We start from the raw sequence: 22,512 nt of genomic DNA on the forward strand, positions 1-22,512 counted from the left end.
GCTAAATGGACACAGTATTAAAACAACTCATAATGACTTCATGCTATACCCACAGACAGATCAGTGCATCTCTCAACTCTCAGAGGAACTTCTTGCAACAGATAGATGGAAATTAACATGGAAACTCTCAACTGGACAAATGTGAGAAAATAAAAGACTTTGGATTACTCAGCTATAAATGGGACGTACAAATTATACCACTCCCCTCAAGCCTCAGGGATCTGTATAAAAAGGGGTTCAGTAAGAGATAGATGTGGTAGATGACTTCAAGAAAACTGTTTCCTGACACAACAAGATAGTTGCACTTATAAAGTCATAGCAATTGTGACAGCATGCACGAGACCTAACCAAACTTAAGGAAGACAAAATGAAGAAAGTGGATGGATAGAGAGATGGAATGAATCTATGAGGAGTCAGGGGAGCAGATGAATATATTAGAAAATACTGTATGATATTCTCAAAGGATAAAAGTATTATTTAAAAATACATAATCCTCACATCACAAATTATTCACCTATCACATTCAATTAATCATTTAAATGTTTTTTTTCAAAATGTCTTTAGTTCTCAATATGATTTGAGTTTACAGTAGTGCTAGAACAATAAACATAAATAATATAATTTTATGTTCACAAGTGTCTAGTATTATTATAATGGAGAATTTAAGTAAATATTGAGGATATAGGCATTTTTTTTTCTTTAAAGGAAACCTAATTTTCAAACTCAAGAAATACTGATGTAGTGTGTGTGGTTAGTGTTAGTTAGTTTTTATTACCAACTTGACACAACATAAAGTTACCTAGTAAGACGAAAACTCCAGTGAAAGATTGCCTCCATCAGACTGGGGCATTACCTTTGCTAACTGATGCAGGCAGGCCCAGCCCACTGTGGTAGCTGGGCTGTGTAAGAAGGCTTGCTCAGCAGAAGACAGTGAGCAGGCCAGTACTCAGTGTCCACTACGGTTACTACTTGAGTTCTTGCCTTGATTTTCCTCAATGATGGACTGTGGCCTATAAGTATAAACCAAACAAACCCTTGCCTCCCCCAAGCTGCTTTTGGTCAGTGTGTTTTAGCACAGGAACAGAAAAGTGAACTAGAACAGGCACATATACCTGTAATCCCATCATTTGGGAAGCACAGAAAAAAGGCTCTCATCAGGTTCAAGGACAGCCTAGGTGAAACCCTACCTCAAAGACGGCATACAAAAGGAAGAGTATGAAGGAGGCAGGGTGGCCAGAAGTGGGAAAGTCTATACAGAGAGGAATGGGGATAGAGCTGACAGAGCCAAGAAGTCACACTCCATATGCAATGACACTAAATATGAAATCATACTCATTATGATAGTTTAGGCCGGGGGGGGGGGGGGGTGGGAGGAGAGGGGTGGCCGGCGCCTGGAGCCCGCGGCCCTGCCGGGCCACCCAGCCCGCCAGAGCAACCGAAGCCGACACATCGGCGCATCCCACGCCCCTCCTCAGGACCCGCGGCCGCGCCACTGCTGCAGGCTAGCTAGCAACCAGGAGAAATAGAGTGCAAAATGCGAAACAACGAAATTATTAAACCTGCCAAATACTTCTCAGAGCTGGGGAAGAGCATCTTGCTTGCTTTAGTAGCAAAGTACAGGTATGTGTTGGAATGTGAGAAAAGTGATGCGCGAACTACTGTCCTCATGCAGAGTACCTGGCAGGCACTGGCGCACAAATACAACTCTCAGCCCAGCGTGTTGCTGCGGGATTTCAAACAGCTGAAGAAGTGCTGGGAGACCATCAAGGCTCGGACCAAAAAAATTATGGCCCATGATAGGAGGGAGAAAGTGAAGCGCAGCAGAGCCCACTGCTAAGTACCCACGTCCTGGGGAAGGAGAAGATCGGCAGCATGCTGCCAGAACAGCTGTACTTCCTGCAGAGCCCACCGGAGGAGGAGCCCGAATACGACCCAGATGCTGCTGCCCAAGAATCCTTTGCTGTTTCAAACAGAGAATGTGTGATGATGAGAAAGAGTTCGTCGGTTTCCCAGTGTGTGAGGGGACCTTATAACCTGAACCTTCGTGTTCAGCCATCAAAATAACATTCACTAAAAAACTACAGGGGCAAAACATTTCAGGAAGGTGCTTCAAAAAAGATGCATGAGGAAGAGCACATCAACAATGTCCACCTCACAGTTGCAGCTGATCCAAATGAATGAGATGTTCGTGGCCAAAATCCAGCAGATAGAACAAGAGCGTGAAATGGCAGAGGAGGAACACAGGATCAAAATGGAAGTCCTCAATAAAAAGATGTATTGGGAAAGAAAACTACAGACTTTTACCAAGGAATGGACTGTTTCCACATTTAACCATCCCTTTCCCAACTTGCCCTAAGACTGGGGGGATGGCTCCCTTGTAATTAATCTCTGTTGGCAAGGCAAGTTTGGGATGTGACCTCCGTGGTTGGTAGCCTGGAACAGACCTGTGGTGAATTAGAGTGGTAGTAGCCACGTATTTCAGAATACACTCAGGTAAACAGCTGCACCACATGCATCCCTGAAGTGGCCAAGACGCTGTTAACAGTCTGCTAACAATCACCACTATGCATGCTATAATTCTGAATGTAACGTTTCTTAATTAGAATTCTTAGAAGAACCATGTGCGAGTGTTTTTTTTTTTTAAACAAAATGCAAGTGTGATGATAAAGGAGTGTGGCTGAGGGCCACTCATTGTAGCGGCTGCATGGTGGCTGTTCCCACCAGTTTAGTATACTCTTAAGTGTGGGAGTTTGAAAAGCCCAGCCTTTGGAAGCACATTTCCCAATGTGGCACACAACTGCCTTTTAAGGCTTTCCCCAAAGAGGCTTTCCAAGTAGCGTCTCCAACAATGGTGGTTTCAGTAGAAGTGGGGATGTAACAACGTTGAAGGCTCAGTGTTTATTTAGGTTCCTACATCCTGTTTGAAAATGTCTTAAATTTTTAAAAAAAAGACAGTTTATAATGTATTTCTGACAGATGTTTCTTCTATTCCATAGATATGATTTAACACACAACTAATAGTTGTAAATACAATTGAGGTTTTACTAAAAATCTTAATTGTAGTATTTTTCAAATTCTAACAAGGGAATTTTTTCCATAAAGGAGGTGTTTTTCTCACAAGAACACAGCTTGTGAACAAACACTTCAACAGCAGGTGACATGCTAATTTACATGTTTGACAGGATCTAGGAGACAAACTTTTGAGCATCTCAGTGAGGAATCCCATAGATTAGGCTAACTGATGTGGAAAGCCACATCCCATGAAAACAAGCATGCTTCCTGACTGCATGCACTGTGATCAGCCACCTCCTGCTCCTGCTCCCTCACCTCCCGCTCTGTGATGGACTTCCCTTCAAACTGTGAGCCAAAGCCAGCCCTTTCTTCCATAGGCTGCTTTGGCCAGATACTTTGCTACAATGAAGAGGAAAGTAAATAATACACCTATCTTTTCCTATTCACATTTTATGATACCAAAACGACAACAAAATACCTATTATTTGCCCCAACTCACTAATATTATGTGGAGAATGGGCCTGGGCAATCATGCTCACTTTATAGTGAAGGAAAATGGACACTCAAAGTGAGTGATCAAATCACAACAGTAACAAGAGGAAGTGATGCCCATAGATCCCTCACCCCCACAGATGACATCCTCATGGCCCGCCCCTATGTCGGGCACAATGCAAAGCACTTTATGCCAATCATTCATCTCTCAGCCAATTTCTTCAATAACCTGAGAAAGACACTGGTTTCTATTATCTCCAACTGACAGCTAGAGACACTGAAATTCAAAGAGGTCATTTACCTTGTCCCTCAGTAGTGGAACCAAGATGTAAATTTGGACAGTCTGACATCTCCAGCACATCCAATTGTCTGTCCCCTCCTATCACTATCCCTACTGTACATTTCCCCTAATTTCATTTTCTCAAGAATTCAACTTCCAACTATATGCTGAGGTTGACACTTCAGTCACCTCTCTCCTGTAGTCTCATTTGAATTTCAGAATATTTACAATTGCCTCTACCACCTGATACCTGACATGGGTCATATACTAAAATGTATAGACTAAGCTATGCAAATGTAGAGAAAGCAATGTTTAGGGAAAATGTGAGAATGGGGAGAAAACAGGTAATTAAACAGCATAGGGTTTATTTCTGAGGGAATAAAAATATTCTAAAACTAGGTATGTTGACGGCTATACAAATCTGTAAATAAACTAAAAATCTGAACTGTACAACTTAAACTGCTTAATTGTACCATGTAAATTATAGCTCAATAAAGCTATTTTAAAATAACAAAAAATGTTACACAGTTAACAGTGTGGCTACAATTAAAATGTGTCCAAATTCATAGCCTACCTTACTCTACTACTCCCACAGAAAAGGTCCTACAGACCCAAGTCCTTATAACTCAACTTTGAAGTGAATATCATTTAACTGCAATTCAGTTACATTTGGACAAGGTGATGTAAGTGATAAAAACCTGTTTAATTTGTTTCAAAAGAGACAAAACATACCTGAATTAACACTGCAGAATGTGTTAAAGCATCATTCAGCATCGTGAGCACATTTGATGTAGGAACTACCCCGGGATCGTGGCCCCAAGAGGTTATAAGTAACCGATCATAACCCTGTTGGGAAGATGAGTAACACATGAAATGGCACTTTGAGAGACGGGAAAAAATGAAAAAGTGACCTAATACTGCATGGCAATTTCTATTTCCCTCCCAAAATAGCTCACATTGCTTATCTAACATATATGAGGCCCTGGGTTCAATCCTTAACAGAACAGAATGGGACACAAGAGGAGAAAGCCTCCCACACTTACCTGGAATATATCTGGCAATTTCCGAAGTCTTGTACCTTTGGACAACAAAAGAGATGGTGGTCCTTGTCCAGTGACATGGTAAATATACAATTTAAACCAGACAGAACTGACTTCTGGGATAGCTGGTCCAATATGCTATAACCATAAAATAGGTAAGATAAATCTATAATACTTATCTAAAGAGTCAAATTTCACAAATGATCAATATAATCTTCTAAGTAATAAATGCTTCATGAACATTTAAATTGTTACCCTTATGAAGATAAATGCTAATGAATCCAGTGAGATATTTTTATCTTTACACTGGGATTAAGAGGACTCTGGGGCAGACTGCCTAGGTCTGAGTCTAGGTGTCACACCTTCAGCTACATCATATCACCTTAACAAAATTTCTTCAACTCTGTGCCTCATCTGCTCCATGTACAAAAGCACAAGAAAGTATGTACCAGATCCCACCATTTACCTGCAAATTTCATGATTTCCTTGTTTTTTATTGCTGAGTAATATTCCATTGTGTAGATATACCACAATTTCTGTATCCATTCCTCCACTGAGGGGCATCTGGACTGTTTCTAGCTTCTGGCTATTACAAATAAGGCTGCTACAAACATGGCTGAGCAAATGTCCTTATTGTGTACTTGAGACTCTTTTGGGTATATGCCTAGGAGTGGTATGGCTGGATCTTGAAGAAGCGCTATTCCTAGTTGTCTGAGAAAGCGCCAGATCACTTTCCAGAGTGGTTGTACAAGTTTACATTCCCACCAGCAGTGGAGGAGGGTTCCCCTTTCTCTACAACCTTTCCAGCATGTGTTGTCTCTTGAGTTTTTGATCTTAGCCATTCTGATGGGTGTAAGGTGAAATCTTAGGGTTGTTTTGATTTGCATTTCCCTGAGTGAGCTATCCCAGAAGCAGAAAGATGCACACAGTATATACTCACTCATATAGACATATAATATAGGATAAACCTACTAAAATCTGTACCTAAAGAACTAATTGAGAGGGAGGACTCTTGCTAAAATGCTCAATTCCTATCCAGAAAGGAAAAGAGGATGGACATCAGAAGAAGGAGAAAAGAGAAAACAAGTCAGGATCCTGACACAGAGAACCTCTGAAAGGCTATGCCCTGCAGACTATCAATGCAGATGCTGAGACTTATGGGCAACCTTTGGGCAGAGTGCAGGGAATCTTAGGAAAGAAGTGGGAAACAGTAAGATCTGGAGAGGACAGGAACTCCATAAGGAGAACAACAGAACCAAAAAATCTGAGTACAGGGGTCTTGCCTGAGACTGATACTCCAACCAAGGACTATGCGTGGAGATAACCTAAGACCCCTGGCAGATGTAGCCCATGGTAGTTCAGTATCCAAGTGGGTTCTATTGTAATAGGAACAGGGACTGTCTCTGACATGAACTGATTGGCCTGCTCTTTAATTACCTCCCCCTGAGGAGGAAGGAGCATTACCAGGCCATAGAAGAAGACAATGCAGCCACTCCTGATGAGACCTAATTGACTAGGATCAGAAGGAAGGAAAAGAAGACCTCCCCTCTCAGTGGACTTGGGGAGGGACATGCATGCAGAGGGTGGAGGAAGGGAGGGATTGGGACGGGAGGAGGGAGGGAACCACAGGGGGGATACAAAGTGAATAAAGTGTAATTAATAAAGAATAAAAAAAAAAGTATGTACACATAAAGATGCTGTAAGGTTACTTAAAGGGCTGAAAATATCACCTGAGTAATAAGCTTCACATACAGTAGCAATCATTACAATTATCAATCACATGTTATTTTTCAAAAGATGATGTCCCCTCTTCATTTTCTCACTTGTGCACAGTTCACAGATTTCTACTGTTCAAATACACTGAGTTAAATGAGAGGGGCATAAAGAATTATACAAAAGGCTGATTACAAAGCAAATCTAGCACCATTCCTGTTAACACAAGACCAAAATTCTGGCATAGGGATGAGTGATCTGAGGCAACTAGAGCACACAGGTAGTAAAAACGAATTTTTGTTACCAAAATCTCTTCCTCCCTTCTCTATCACCAAGACCTGCACATTCAGGAATCCAGGCAGGATGGACCACTACACAGCAGTATAATCTCCACTCTCTGAAAAAGGTACATCTTCCTTGCAAGTATACAGACACGTATCTAATTTATTCTTCAAAAGCTAAAGACCTGGAGTCATTTTGACAAATTTTATGGTAATCAAGCTCTAGCTTGAAAAGTCCATCTTTTCTTCTCAGCTAACTTAGCTATCTAATATGTCACAAGTTACTTAATGATAAACAAGCTAAATATACCAGTCACATGTTACAACTTGAATGCAACACCATCTTACAAGAGAAAACACACCTGTTTCCTTAATAAAATGAGCATATTCCCATCTGGATCCTCCAAATAAGTCATTACCTGAGGGGTACAGCTGCTGACTGGCCGGATTTCATTGGTAAGAGGCGCCATAGAAACAAGCAGCGTGTAGTTTTTGTTCAGAACTCTGCTGCAAGTCGCCGGGTCCAAACCAAGAAGGCTTTCGCAGCGTAAGAGATCCAGGGGAAAACCTGAGTTACAATTAAGCACACAGGACATATAGAATTGAGCATGTGACACAAAAATGTTGAAGATGAACTGTTGATCACTGCCTTAACACTTATTACTTTTTCCTTAATTGAAAATATTCTTTTTTTCACATACTATTAGTTTCCACTCCTTCTACTCCTTCCATTTTCTCCCTAACCCCCCTCCCATCTAGGATCCACTCCCTTTTTGTCTTTCATTAGAAAAGAACAAGCAGCCAGCTGTGGTGGCTCACACCTGTAATCCCAGCACACAGGGAGGCAGAGGCATGTGAATCTCCATGAATTCGAGGTCATCCTGGTCTACAAAGTGAGTCCAGGACAGCCAAGACTACACAGAGAAACCCCATCTCAAAAAGCAAAACAACAACAAAATGAACAAGCTTCTAAGGGATAATAATAAAATATAATAAAACAAAAACTATCACTTCGAATTGAACAAAACCAAAAGAGGCCAAGAGAAGACACAAGATTCGGAGAACCACTTCATTTATACACTCAAGAAACCCATAAAAACACTAAATTGCAAGCTATATTGTATATGCAGAGCTCCTATGCATTTGTGCATGCGTAGGCCTGTGCATGCTGCACCAAGACATAGTTTTAAAGGTACGACAACTCCTAAGGACTACCAAAGACACCGAGACCACCAAGGCAGCTCTAAGATTTATATCTAAAGTTTCAGGTCTAGAAAGAAAGCTGTCTTTTAGTGGAGCAATGGTTCTTCACTCTCTTTAAGAGGCATGCTTACTCATTCCAGTCCCATCCCAAGCCACTCTGCAGTAGATTCTGACAGCTGAAGTATTAAGGAAAGTTCTGACCTTCCCTCCCAAGACTGCCAGCTGTAGAGGACTGGTTTTCAACCTATGGGGCGCAACCTTTTGGAGGGCTTGGATGATCCTTTCACAGGGGTCAGCAAAGACCATCAGGAAACACAAATATTCACATCATGATTTATAACAGTAGCAAAATTACAATTATGAAGTACAATGAAAATAATTTTATGGTTGGGGTCACAACATGAGAAACTGTATTAAATCATCACAGCATTAGGAAGGCTGAGAACTACTGCTCTTGGGGGAAAAAAAAAATCACAGCCCAGATCTGATTCTAGCATAAAGGTAAGCATTCCTCAGTTAGAAATTTGTGCCCTAAACTGCTGGCCCATAAAGCAAGGACTCAGCATTTTAAGCAACCACAACCCTAAGCCCTCTAGAAAATATCAAATACTGTTATTCTCTAGGGCCAGAAAGATGGCTATGCAAGTAATGAACAACACCTGTTGCACAAGCCTGACTACCCGAGTCTGATCCCCAGAACCCACACAACTGACTCTTGAAAAAAGCTGTCCTCTGACCTCCATGTGTACAACTGACACAGTCTTGGTCTCTCTCTCTCTCTCTCAACAAACAAACAAACAAAACCTCCTATTGCTCTCTAAAGGAGATGTTTAAGACTGAAACTAACTTAAGAGGATCAGTGGGCCACGTTCCCTTCAAAAAAGAATGCATCTAAAGAAGTATATAGCCTGCTCTGAATGAACCAAGATGCTCCCAGCATAGCTAGCACCAGATTCCTGGCCTCCTAGGAGAGCTTTATAAGTACAGCGATTAGATTTACGATTAGATTTTGCTGTTTTGCTACAAAATAAGGTATTGTTGAGGGAAAAAATGTCTCACGTTACACGGAGACAGAAACTAGTTTGAAGGTAAAACGAGACAACTAGAGCACAAAAATAATTGAGATGGTAATGACTACAAATCACTGAAAAAACTGTTCAATACAGAGGTATGGATAAAGTAGAGAACAGATTAGTTTGCATCCACTGTAGCTAAGAGCCACTGCTGATGCTAAATCTCAGGGAAACACTTGATGAGAAGTAGGATATCTGAAAGGTCTTGAAGTATCTCCTCACAGATTTCCTCTTAGCTGAGGAGAAAAAAATAGCAGTATCATGAAGAAATTGGGCAACACATATACTGGGTGACCAAATTAACAGTACCAGCAAGAGGTGGATGAACAGCACATAGGTCTAGACACCAAATCCTCAGGAAAACAGAGCATCACTTGTCTGCTTTCCTACACAAGAATAAGCCACAGCATGCACCCCTAAGATGAGAACTATTCCATGAAAACCAACAAAAGTGGGATATAGTGCTCTTTAAAAAGAAGAATGGCATTAAAAACCAGAAAACAAGATTTTTTTTTTTGTTACAGAATGAAGATGATAGAAGAAACACGATTAAGTATAATACTGTCCCTAGCCTAGATCCCATACTTGAAGAGGAAAGAAAGCACTGTGAAGGATAGTAACATTAATGACCAGTGACGGGGTGGACACAGACGTGACAGAAGGTCACAATAGCTCCATTTCTAATAAGCCCTGCTGAGGCCAGAATAAACAATTTATTCCCAAATTCTGGGCTGGGAGATTGTTTTCATTCTTGCAGTTTTAGAATCCTATTCTGGAGCCTAACGTCTGTGATCTAGTGCAGGGGACAGCATATTAACAGGAGGAACAGTACCTGGCCACACCAGGTAGACATCAGGGCTAGAGAGTACAGGGTCAGCAGAAATACCCTCTACCAAGGACACTGCCAGAACAGAGGCTGCGGCCTGAAGTCATGAAGTCAGTCAGTAGGTGGCTTATGAGAGGAGAGAAGTGAGCAAACACTTTTCTAAAAACCAAAAAGATTTACACAGTACAGTGAGAAGCTGTACAAAAGACACTACTGAGAAAATCCAATAAAAACTTCAGTCTTGGTATTTAGAAAAGATTTTGCTAAAAAGAATCAGGAGGCATGAAGCATGGCTGCAACAGAGGAGTGACTATACAGGGCAGAAACATACCACGTGGGAAGTGGCATGAAGAGAAGGGATGCAGAACAGTAGGCCAGAGAACATTCTACTCTAAGGTGTCGATCAACGTGAACTTTGGGAGCCTGGAATCAGCAAAGAATCCTACCTACAGTTTGATTAACAAGCATCTTGTGCTGACTGCTCAGATGAGAGGCAATTCAGGCAATCATTTATGAGGCAAACAGAGAACTCAGGGAATCTGTTTCCGTCTTGTCAGACACGAACAGGAACGGAACACATAAATCTCATGTCAGTTGTGTGAAAAAGGGTGGTCCTTAAAGCAGGCCATTTTCTAAAACACAAATGGATGAGGGGCTTCCTAACCTTAGGGCAAAAGGCAGCGTAACCAATGTCAACCATAAAATATACTTAATGTACATTTGGACAGGGAACTATAAAAGCTAGAGTTCACAGCGAACGGCACACTTTCTAAGATTTTTTTCCAATCATGATTGCTTGTCTTTAAGTGTAGATTAATTTCCAAATCTTTCCAAAATACAAGGCTACCAAATTACAAATAGTGGGTTTTATGTCTAATTTATATTGCTCACAATGGAAAGGTGTCTTTTTTTTCATTGAAAATAGATATTTTTCATATAATATATTCTGATTAGTTTGCTCTCCCTACCTACCCAAATCTACATCTTTCCTTTCCTCTCTCTCTCATTACTACACAACAAGCATCTTATGATAATAAAAAAAAACAAACCAGAATAGGATGAAACAAACTAAAAGAAGCAAAAATACAAGAAACACATATAGACACAGAGAAACACATGTTCACACACATAGAAAACCCATAAAAATATAACACTGGGAACCATAATACATATGCAAAAGACCTGTAAAAGGAGATAGCTAGATGATGGACAGAGAGAAAGATAAGATGGATACAGAGTCCAGACAAAGGATGATTAAGGTGAGGAACCTCCAAAAATGCTAGAGTTCATTTTGTGTTGGCCACCTGCTGAAACGTTAAGTCCAATGGCTTCTTAAATAAACACTCCCATAGCCTATTACAGTCCTAAGCAGATTGAAACATAACAAACATTAGCAGTACAGGAGGAGAGGGGAAGAAAAGAAGGTAAGAAACAGCTGACAGGAGCATTCAGAGAACAGGCTTCTAGCTATTAAGTACTGGCTGCTAGCTAAAAAAAATGTCTGAAAGCATGTGCGGATGAAATGAGGAGCACAGTCTGCTTAAAGTATTAGAAAGAGAGTCATATTCATGTCTTCACAATCAAGTACATTTTCATACCATAACTGGGCTGGTCTGGCTGAGAAGTCTGGGCAACAAGATCTTTATTATGACGCAGAAAGAGAATTGTGTTCCTCAGAGTAAGCGCATGATCAAAGTATCTCTGTGCTTCTCCTTCACCAGTGCTCTGGACCTAAACCAAGAGAAAACATTTTTTAAAAATATCACTCTCCAGGCCCTGCACCTCACCTGGGCAGCACAGTAGAGCTGACCCCGGGGGTTGGGGTGGGTGTAAATCAGCCCTAAGGGTGTGAGCATCGGAGAGCTGGCCCCACCACTCGTCTGTTCAGCGGTGCCATGGGTTAGGTAGATATTGCCCACACCCCCCATACTCCCCAACCTACCACCCCCACTGCCACCTACGGGAGGCAGAAAAGCTGGTTCCAGGTCATCAGAGCAGAAGAGCTAGTCCTGCTCCTCACCTGCTGCAGCTTTTGGGAGAGCAGGCCCTGCACCTCACCTGGGCAGCAGAGTAGAGCTGACCCTGACGACAGAAACAATAATTGAGCCAGCCCCGAGGGTGTGAGCATGGGAAAGCTGGCCCTGCAACTTATCTGCCATGAAGCAGCATGGGCAACAGAGAAATGTTCTCCCCTGTCATCTTCGACAGGAAGGAGAGCTGGCCTTGAGCTCATGAGAGACCAGACCCCACACCTTATATAGGCAGCATAATAGATGGTGAGAAACAAGGGGGACGGGGATGGGGAGGGTCTTTCCCTCATCTACAACACTACCCAGGAGACAAGAGGCAGGGCTGAGCCCTGTGCTTATGCCCTCAGGGCTGGCCACCTGCAAACCCTGCATCTGCTCATTCACTGTGGGTATGTCTAAACAGCAGCACAGGAGAAGATGGGGTAGTGCAGAGACAAGAAGGAACAGGAGTATTCCAAAGACCCAGGACAATGAGCACATTGGCAGAACTGCCATGGCATGCAGTAAGAAAGGTTCCAGACATGCCACCCTGGTGCACTGACCTTCTCTAGTTCTATAAGAAAGCTGTCCAGAGACTCATCTGAGAGTTTGCCTACTTCAAACATGGTGACTGCATGGCTTTTCAAGTTCTGCAGAAAGAAGCACAATATTAAAGCTGTGGTTTCCCTCTTTTATGCTAACAACAATTACTATGCTTTCTTTCTAATATACTTAAACTAAAAGATGGGCAACATGAGCTGATGGTTCTTCCAACTACCACAGCAATCCTCACTGGAAACTCACACTGTTCGGAGAAAGCTAAAACACACGTGGCTGCTTTTAGGATTAGTTCTGAACTTAAAGATACTTACAAATCACTGAATGATTTTATATCTCATCTTTACTATAAACATCATTATATTCAAACAAGCATTTGACTTACTGGTGAAAGATTTCCCATCATTAAGAACGCAGTAAGAGTGGAGTCAAATAAGAATGCAATACGCTTTGTATACCCAGTGGACAGACTCAAACTGCTTACACTGGCTGTGTCAGCTGAAAAAGATTAGAATATAAAATCAAGTCAATGAAAGCCTTCTTTGCTTATCTTCTGAAATAAGTCTTTTGCTTCAGCTTTATCTGATAGCCAAACAAACTTAATTACTACAAGCACTATTGTGGTCTTACAACATCCATGATTTTTTGAGTCAGGGTCTCACTATGTAGCTGAGACTGGCCTTGAATTCCAATCGGCCTGCATCTCCAGTACTAAGATTATAGGTATGCACTAACGGCAGAGGAGGGGAACATTTTCTCTTTAATTTTAAGAGACTTTTACATTTGTGTTGATATGCTAGTTAGTTTGTCAACTCAACACAAGCCAGCATCACTGGGGAAGGGGAAACCTCAACTGAGAAAAGGTCTTCCTAAGACTGCCCTGAAGCCAGGTCAATGTGCACTTTCTTGATTAATGATTGATAAGCGAGGGCCCAACTCATTGTAGTTGGTAACACCCCTGAGCAGATATCCTAGGACGTATAAGAAACATGGCTGAACATAAACCTGGGGAATAAACCAGTAAGCAGCATTCCTCAGAGGTCTTTGCTTGAGTTTCTGCCCTGGCTTCCCTTCAGGATGAACCGTAAGCTGTCAGCTGAAATAGACCCTTTCCTCCTCAAGTCGCTTTTGGTCAAGGTGTTTTATAAGAGCAACAGAAAAGTAAACTAGCACAGTTAATTTCCTTGAAAACCAGAAATAAAACTTCTTGACGATCATCAGAGTAGCACTACCAACAGGCCTATGTTCCTCAGTATGTGGCCGAGTGACAGAACAGGAGAAAGGCTATCCCAGATTCCTATTACCGACAACTTTAAACCTTGTATGTCTCTCTTTGGGCTTAGCCTGCACTTTCTCTTGGACTAAAATGGCCTTTCCTCAATGACCAGTGAACTCACAGGCCCTGTCACCACATCCTCTTCCCGAAGGTAAAGGTTGGGTTTTTTTGTTTGTTTGCCCCAAACAGAACTGCTTATGGTTTTTGGGCCATACTCCCTCCCTTCTCTCTCAACTTAATTTCTAACAGGCAAGTGCCATATTCTTATTTATCTTATACCTTCAAGGCTTTGCAAAGTGTTCACAATATTGGTAAGGACTCAGATTGCATACTAAATAGAAGCCTAAAGTAGAGATAAAAAGGAGATGTAGGGCTGTCTGGACAGATGGCAGACCAGTAGAGAGACTTTGAGTTAAACTAAGTTGTTGCTAACCTGGATCTTCTTGACTATTTGTATCAGTGTCAGTAGCCGAAGAAGCTTCTTGTACAGGACTCCTACTTTCCCCGCCATCCCATGATAAGAGCATCTTCTGTGGGTCTAGAGTGCTCCTAGTAATGAAGAGTACATTCATTTTTTAGAAATCACATAAATAATCTCAAATGAACATAAGCTACTAAAATTGGTGCTTAGAACTATGAACAATCCACCAGAACATAGGCCAATGCAAAGGTGTGAGACTGAGATGAGTTCTCAAGTTGTTCTGGCCAACATAGAAAGAGTGACGAAACTCGAGCACAGGCTCCAGGGAACCCAAGTTCTTCTAACTTCTCCATTTTATAAAACATTACATGTACTTTTTTCCTAAACAAAGAGTTTTTGGTTTTCATCAGATTATACAGAGGATCCACCACACCCAGATGACCAAGACACTGGTATATAGAATTCACTTCAACTGGCAGGGTGAATAAAGAAACTTTCTACATGTAAGAATTCTTTTCAAAAGGAAACTGTGTCATACTGGATAAATGAATTACTTTAATCTGTTCACAGATGGAACATTCTTCCATGATGAATGAAGTTGATCCAGGTTTATTACTTGTCCCTTCTTATGGGCAAAGCCCAACCGGCAATACATTGAAACAGCATTCTGAAAAGAATGGAAGGAAAATTACCATTAACACAGACAACACATTAGAGAAAAAAAAAAATACTGCACAAGACAAAGCTTCTTTGATGTGCAAGCATTTCCGTATCCTACCTACACAACAGCCTGGGCAGGACTGCCATCCCCTAAATCCTCTTCTAATGAGGCTAGAGCTGCAGCTTTATTTAACAAGATACCGACCAGCTGCCTCCTGCTGCCCACACTAATGTGAGTGCTCTAGTCCATTCCACCTAGTGGAAAACAGACTCAGGGCTTCTCATCTTGCCCTTTCTCTCTATGCAACCATCCCTTTACCATGAAGATTGCCCCAAGCAGCCAGGATCCGTAATGTATCAAGATAAAAACCAACTAGCAAATCCCGCCCAGTACTTACATTACAAACAGAAGGTAAAAAAAAAAAAAAAAAATCATACCTTCACCAGTGATAAGTCTATCTCAAGGACATTTGCAAGCTAGAAAAAAAAAAAAAAACCTGAAAATTACCAATCCATTCTCAGAATTCTCAGTACATCCTTTCAAAAATGTTTTTTACATTCTTACCTCTGCGACATTAGTGTGCTCATCTATTGACACAAATATCTTATAAAGTAGGGTTTCAAAATAGTCACCTTGTACCCGATTCATTACAAAACCTTCCAGAGGAGGAACTGAAATAAACCAGACAGACTTTTCTCAGCACTAAAGTTTTCATAAAACAACAAAGTATAACTCAAATGTCTCTGCAAAGACAAAAATCATTCAGAGATTCCACAGCAACAGCAACCTTTCAAACGTTCCTACAGTCAAAGCCACACACATCATCTACACAGAGCTATCTAAAGGTTCACATGAAACTCTCCATTACTGAGGCAAAGGAAATACCTGACAGTGCAAACTTGTTGAAAACACAAGAGAGTGGGGGTGAGCCTTGAAAGGTTTGTGATATAAGTCCTTTTGGTGCCTACAGGCCAAGAAAGTGAGCAGCAGACGGAGCCTAGCAGCTATAAAAGCAAGCATCTGTCTGCAGCACCCTACTGCCAACTGCTGAGGGAAGCACAGCAGAACATATCCCTACAATGAGGAAACCATCCATTCAGCCTCCTCTGTTCTCCCCAACAAATGAAGAGCTACCTACAAAGCCAGGTATGGCAGCACACATGAGGCAGAGGCTGGAGGATGAACAATTTAAAGCCAGCCTCAGCTATATACAAGTTTGAGGAAGCTTGGGCTGTGTTACAACCTTAGAACAAACAGGTGCTGATGTAAGTCAGTGTTCAAATAGTCAGCAGTTAAAACAGACTGAAATGAACAAACCCATTACTAATCTAACTTTTGAGTAAATCTCAAATCAGTCAGCTTATCAGATAAGAATAGGGACTAGAATAAATCTTTCCCAATAGGGAGGAAATTCCCAAGTGAGGAAACCACTACCACCATTTCTGTCTCCAAGGACTCATTTCCTATGAAGTCTACAAATTTAAACTATTATTCTACTTGTTATACCATCAACTTCAAATCTAGATTAAAACTAAGCTAGTGTTTCACTTCCTTTTTAATTCTTTCCAAACTTAACACAGAGTTCACGTAAGCATGGGGTCCACAGTGTACTACTGGGCTGACATGAATCTCACTAACATATGCTAACTCAAAGAAAGATCAAGACTTGCTACAGCCTGATGACCTCTCATGACATAACACTGATAAGAGGAAGTATTTCTGGAGTCAGCCAACCACCATCTATTTCTCAAAATCAAGTCATTCTCAGGAATTTGATTTTTATACTCTTTCTCACAAATACTGTTTCAGTATGATTTTTAAAATCATGAGCAACAATAGCTCAACAACACCAGAAAACTTGCTTAATACAAACACCTAACTATAAGTTGGTACTTCTACAAAATTTAAAACTTAAAAAAAGTGATTTCATTTGGGATTGTAAGAAATTTATCCTGAAGTTCTATTTTAATATAGTATATCAAAATAACATTTAAAATGTAACAGTAATAATAAAACCACAATGAATTAAGCATAAAAATAAAAATGCTCTTCTTTAAAAAAAAAAAAATCTTAACCAGGCATGGTAGTGCACACCTGTAATCCTAGCACCCAGGGAGGCAGAGGCAGATGGATGGCTGTAAGTTCAAGGCCAGCCTGTTCCAGGATAGCCAAGGCTACACAGAGAAACCCTCTTAAAACAAAAACAAAAATCTTAATATCTAAAATTACAAAATGATTTGTATTAAATGTATTAGGCTGGTAGCAATTAACTTCAAGCAGTCATTCAAAATATAGTGTAAAATGTCAGCCCAGACTTACCAGCTATACAACTGTCATCTGATATGGGCACATCCAGATAAATAAAGCCTTTGTTATACAAACCTACAAAAGCAAAAGCACCGATTTTAGACGGCACACTTGTTTAAACAACAGTGTTTCTAACAGCCTGACCGCTAGCCTTCTGAATACTACATGAAGAAAAGAAACTAACACAGAGAAAACTAACTACATTTTGTAAATCTTGATTTCCTAGGTATTTTCAGAACTACAATCTACAAATCTCTTACCAGTCATTTGTACAGGTCTGTAATTACATCCACAACGGAAAATAAAAGACTAAGATCACATTTCAAACAACATGACTTAGAAAATAGATCAATTTGGACCAGTAAAGTAACTGGTATTAATTATAAACTGTTTAAAACAAGTTTTTTGTTAACAAAGACAGTAGCACTTACTGTGTACCACATTGTAGTCTAGTGACCCGGAGAGCTGAGGACCTGCGTCGATGATCTTATCAATAGTGCCTTTCTCAGGAAAAGTGCATATCTAAGAAAAAGGAAATGTTTTTAATTAAGTCTGTCCTAATTAACTAATTTCTAAGTCCCCTAAGATGTAGTCACATTGGAATCCATAACTGATAACATGTATGGAATGAATGTTAACTCTTCCCATTTATCACCTTAAAACTATGCACATAACCATCATTTAAACTGCCAATGTATGGTGCCAACAGTTTAGATAACAAATTACCATAACTATCAACATCTCCTGGTTAGTAGTAATGCCCACCGATAAACACCAATGCTTATTCTTTTTCTTTGAAATGGAATCAGATACATGAATCCAAATCATTCTTTTTTATTTTCCTTGAAACAGGGTTTCTCTGTGTAGCCTTGGCTGTCCTAGACTCATTTTGTAGACCAGATTGGCCTCAAACTCACATCGACCTGCAAGCCTCTGCTTCCCCGAATGCTGAGATTACAGGTGTGTGCCAACATGCTCAGCCCAAATCATTCTTTTCAAAAGTCTACTGAGAGAAAAGTCACATGAAGTTTTTATTTTTTGGTGTGGTGAAGTTACAACAATCTGGCAGCACCTTTTTGAAGGGCTTACAGCGAAGCAAAATTTCTAAGGTTTTCTACTTTAAAATGCCCTCCAGAAGAAAGACAAAAAAAAAAAATAATAATAATAAATGAAAAATGAAAAGGTCACACATTCCTTCAACCACATACAGATATGCCTTGGTCTCTAGACCTACAGAGTACCCTGCCCTTTTTTCAATCAGCATCTCTTTCAAATGTGTGCAGCTTGAACTAACTTGTGGGGAAATCGCTGCTCTTGATCTTGACACTCTATCTCCATCAGGGCACTTACCCTATTTCAGTATAATTCAAAGAAACTGCCTGAGTATCTAGTAATCTTGGACCTAAATGACTTGAGTCATTTAGTTAACTGTGGTGTGTTCACTTTCTTCTTTGTGAACTAGGATACAAACAATATGTTTGTCTTGAGTTTTAAAGAAGATAAGAACATAGTTAATTAGTGTATGGCACATGTGCACATAGTCAGTGTTCAGAAGTATCAGCCATGTTACTGTGGCTGCTAGGTGTGACATCATATCACTTTACACAAGACCACCTATTAAGATCCTAGATTACTGTATATGAACCAAATCATGTTTCCTGCAGCGTTAAAAAGAGTCTTGCAAACTCCACCTCCTAACCTATTAAGATCATTTGAATTAGCTTAATTTTCTACAGAAAAATTACTTTTTAAAACATTATGTAATATAATTAAGAACTATAAAATAAGTTAAAAAAATTAAAACTCTGGTTTTAATCTTCCCTTTTCCTTGGCTTTTAATCTATGCGATCTCTACCTTGATGTCATCTTCTGTGATATATCCAGCCTGCACCACCCACCATGCCTCGATGGCAATTTCCACTGGCTTTATTGGTAGAAGGTCACGGGCAGTTTTCCTTCTGAAGAATTTCTGCAATAATACAACATTTAAGGACTTGCAGCCAACTGAAATTACTACTTTCTTCTACCATCACAGAAAACATTACAACAGGCTAAATCTTTTCAAATTTTCATGTTTAAAATGCTAACTAGTCTATTTACTATAGCACCATTCTTAACATATTTTAAAATAAATTACTTAAACCTAGACTTCAATCCAGAAACAATTCAAATGAAACCCAAGACTTTAAAACCCTGCACTTGAAAATGTGAACTTATTTCACCCATTAAGTGAATACAGGGCTAAATTAGCCAAATAAAAGACAAGCAAAGAAAAGTTAACTTCAAAAATAAATGCTGTATGTTGTAACTCATTTATCACTTAAGCTATAACCCTGTGAATCCTGAAGATCTATTCAGTACTCCTATGATATGCACAATAACTGGTTCACGTTAGAGTTTGTTATTCCTACCACTCTAAACCAAACTTTGGTTATAACCCAGTTCTGACAAGGAGGCTGTAAAGAGAAAGGAGACAACTTACTTTTGAAGATCTACACTGATTCATGAGGTCAATATACTGGTTTCTTCCTATGCCAAGAAGCCGCAGACCTGAAAGCAAGTCTTCCCTTTAATACGCCTTGAAATATGAGGATACTACACTAAATGACATTAGCAAAAATTCCAAGTTTATATTCTTTTAATAATTGACTGACATGGTCCATTAATATCAAATTAAAAAGAATTTGTCACACAATACAGATGAAATCTCAACTTTGGGAATGAGGAACTCAAGTTGCCACTTCTGACAATGTTACTGAGGACAGGCTGACAGAGCAGAAGTCCTCCCAGTTTTAACAAGTAAAATAATGCTTTTCAGCAGAAGCTTCTGACATACACAACTACATCAAATGTGAAATAGAAACTTCACTAAGCTAAGCACGGGGATACAGAGCACATGGTGTTTGTGGAACTCCACGAACTACTGTATGTGAAGAATACTGTGCACAGGTTGTCCTTCTACAGCCCATGTAACATCAAGAACTTCAGTCTCTAGAGCAGCGGTTCTCAACCTTCCTAATGCTGCAACCCTTTAATACAGTTCTTCATGTTGTGGTGACCCCAACCATAGAATTATTTTTGTTGTTACTTATACAGTAAATTTGCTACTGTTATGAACCACAATGTAAATATCTGTTTCCTGATGGCCATAGTGAACCCCTGTGAAAGGGTTGTTCAACCCCAAAGGGGTCACAACCCACAGGCTGAGAACTACTGCTCTAGAATAAAGGCTAGTCCTCACTTTCCCACTCCAAAATTCTTCTTCCCATTGATATTAGGCTAAATAGCATACCTGATTTGTGTTATGCAATAATGTACCCATTGATAATGTGGCTCTCAATTTTTAAACTCACAATCCTAACAAACAACATGCTTGCAGGAAGACACAATCTAAGTGTTACTCCTTCCCATCTGGATACTCACAGTCAGCGGCAGTAAAATTAGGCAATGAATCATAGCTTTTCTCACTGTTCATGATGTCCTTTGAAAAAGAAAAAATACAAAATTTGAAGTGCAACTTTCCTTAAATGAAAAAGAGTATCTGTGTGTATTGTTATGGCTGAATAGAACAATTATTATTATTACTATTATTATTTTATTATGGAAGACAGTGGATCATAGCTGATACCCTAAACATGCAAGCACCTATGGAACTAAGTCATGGCAAAAACCTAGTAAAGGCAGGGTGGGCTTTAGATTTGGATTTCTTAAAACTCTGTGAGTCCCAGACAGTTAACCTATAGTCTCCATTAGAGCTCAGCATTCTAGCTTTTGAACCTCCTTAGCAGATCCTACATTCCTATCTTGATAGAAGGCCAATAATGTGTCAAGTCTATCAACATGCACCTGAAATGCACACTACCTATAAACATTCTAATTATTTCCAAGCCTTTGCTCCTATCTCAGTATCAAATTAAACTTAGTATCTGGCTTTCTCAACCCCAATCGTCTCCAATCATACTGAACTACTGTTGGATAAGACCCATCTTTCAACACAATTATTTAAAAACAAAACCCAGAGTGAGCATGTGAATATAATTGAAAGCTGGCAAATGTAAAAAAAAAAATCTATCTGTTGTACCGTAACCTTGTGGCTACCAGAAAAAGAACTGCAGAGACAAGAGGAAGAAGCTGACCAGCTCCCTTTTGTCTTGCTTCGTCATCATGCCACCCGCCACTATCAGGACTGCAAAAGAACTTCAGAGACACAAGCAACACAAGTGCCCATAGAAAAGTGGGTTCCAGAGCTAATGGAAAGACTTGAAGTCAGAGATGAGCACGTCACGAAGAGTACGAGCTTCCCCACTACTGCAGCTGCTTACTTTCTCTGACACACGCTTCTAGGCTCCTCCATTGTCTACAGAGCCAGTAACAGAACTTAGATATAAAGAGTGAAAAATACTAGACATTAATGCCAATCGTTATAGAAAGCTCACTCAAAAAAACAGTATAGGACTGCTACCAAAGTTATTCAACAAGAACCAAGTACAAACTAGCTTTGAAATAAAAGCTGAAAGTTACTAATTATAGCAACTAACAGCCAGGACAATTGGCACAACTCTCCTTCCTGAGATATGTATCACACAATGTTGGGTGTGCATCATTTTTATACAGAGTGAACAGTTGAATATATTAGTTTCCCTGATCTTACTGTTCAAGTCTGAAGCCCACGTTTTCAATCTTATAAATTACAAGCAATAACTGTACTAATGGCTGGTATAAATAACTGATGAGAATAATACTGCACAAAAGGATCTTTAAAGAACACCTTTAAGAGCACAGAATATAGCAGTCCCCTTTCCAACATAAAAGCATCAATAATGGCAACCCTGTGCTAAAGTGTGCCTCAGCTACCTTGTGACCAGCCTGTTTTACACATCAACTGAACATACAACATCCATGACAGCTGAGAGCAGGGAACCTGGTGGTTAACGGTTCACTACACTAGAAACTAACCTCCATGATCCCAGTGTAGTATGAAAATGGTGTTATCCTTAGGCCCTTCACCATAATGTCAGATAAGTGGTAAGGGTACAGCATGAGGTGATCGCGACTATATTTCAGCAGCTCCTCATAGTATTTACGTTCATCTTTCTTGACATGTTTCACTGTAAGAAAAAGAAAATGTCCAATTTTCCCAGGCTTCTTAGTGCTTCACTATAAATATAGTGTAAAATACATACCTTTTAACTTTTCAAACAGTATATAAACTAGGCAAGAGCAAATAAGCTATAGGAACAAAGCAACAATTTCACCACACAAAAATTTTGTCAGTCTTCATACTATGTGTAAGTAAAATGTAATAAGACATATAAGTCAAGGAAAGAATTCTTATCAAATCAAGAGAACAGCATAGAATC

General features: G+C 40.0%; 1 protein-coding gene and 1 pseudogene across 1 annotated transcript in view; one reads left to right on the forward strand and one right to left on the reverse strand.

Annotated features, from left to right (window-relative positions):
• Positions 1-22,512, reverse strand: part of Fam91a1 (family with sequence similarity 91 member A1) — a 40,857-nt gene that overhangs the window by 11,715 nt on the left and 6,630 nt on the right. The window contains exons 3-18 of the mRNA XM_055626427.1: positions 22,109-22,260; positions 20,576-20,633; positions 19,635-19,702; positions 19,008-19,121; positions 17,584-17,674; positions 17,165-17,227; positions 15,410-15,516; positions 15,283-15,321; positions 14,739-14,851; positions 14,197-14,312; positions 12,873-12,985; positions 12,493-12,579; positions 11,519-11,651; positions 7,238-7,386; positions 4,828-4,962; positions 4,517-4,630 (exon numbers count right to left, since the gene is read on the reverse strand). Coding sequence (XP_055482402.1) covers positions 4,517-4,630; positions 4,828-4,962; positions 7,238-7,386; positions 11,519-11,651; positions 12,493-12,579; positions 12,873-12,985; positions 14,197-14,312; positions 14,739-14,851; positions 15,283-15,321; positions 15,410-15,516; positions 17,165-17,227; positions 17,584-17,674; positions 19,008-19,121; positions 19,635-19,702; positions 20,576-20,633; positions 22,109-22,260 — 1,652 coding nt within the window. The remainder of the gene's footprint in view (positions 1-4,516; positions 4,631-4,827; positions 4,963-7,237; positions 7,387-11,518; positions 11,652-12,492; positions 12,580-12,872; positions 12,986-14,196; positions 14,313-14,738; positions 14,852-15,282; positions 15,322-15,409; positions 15,517-17,164; positions 17,228-17,583; positions 17,675-19,007; positions 19,122-19,634; positions 19,703-20,575; positions 20,634-22,108; positions 22,261-22,512) is intronic.
• On the forward strand, positions 1,535-2,356 carry LOC129690663 (myb/SANT-like DNA-binding domain-containing protein 3; annotated as a pseudogene).

The sequence above is a fragment of the Psammomys obesus genome, unplaced genomic scaffold (genome assembly GCF_907164565.1).
Source record: "Psammomys obesus unplaced genomic scaffold, mPsaObe1.curated_primary_1811, whole genome shotgun sequence".
NCBI lineage: Eukaryota > Metazoa > Chordata > Mammalia > Rodentia > Muridae > Psammomys > Psammomys obesus.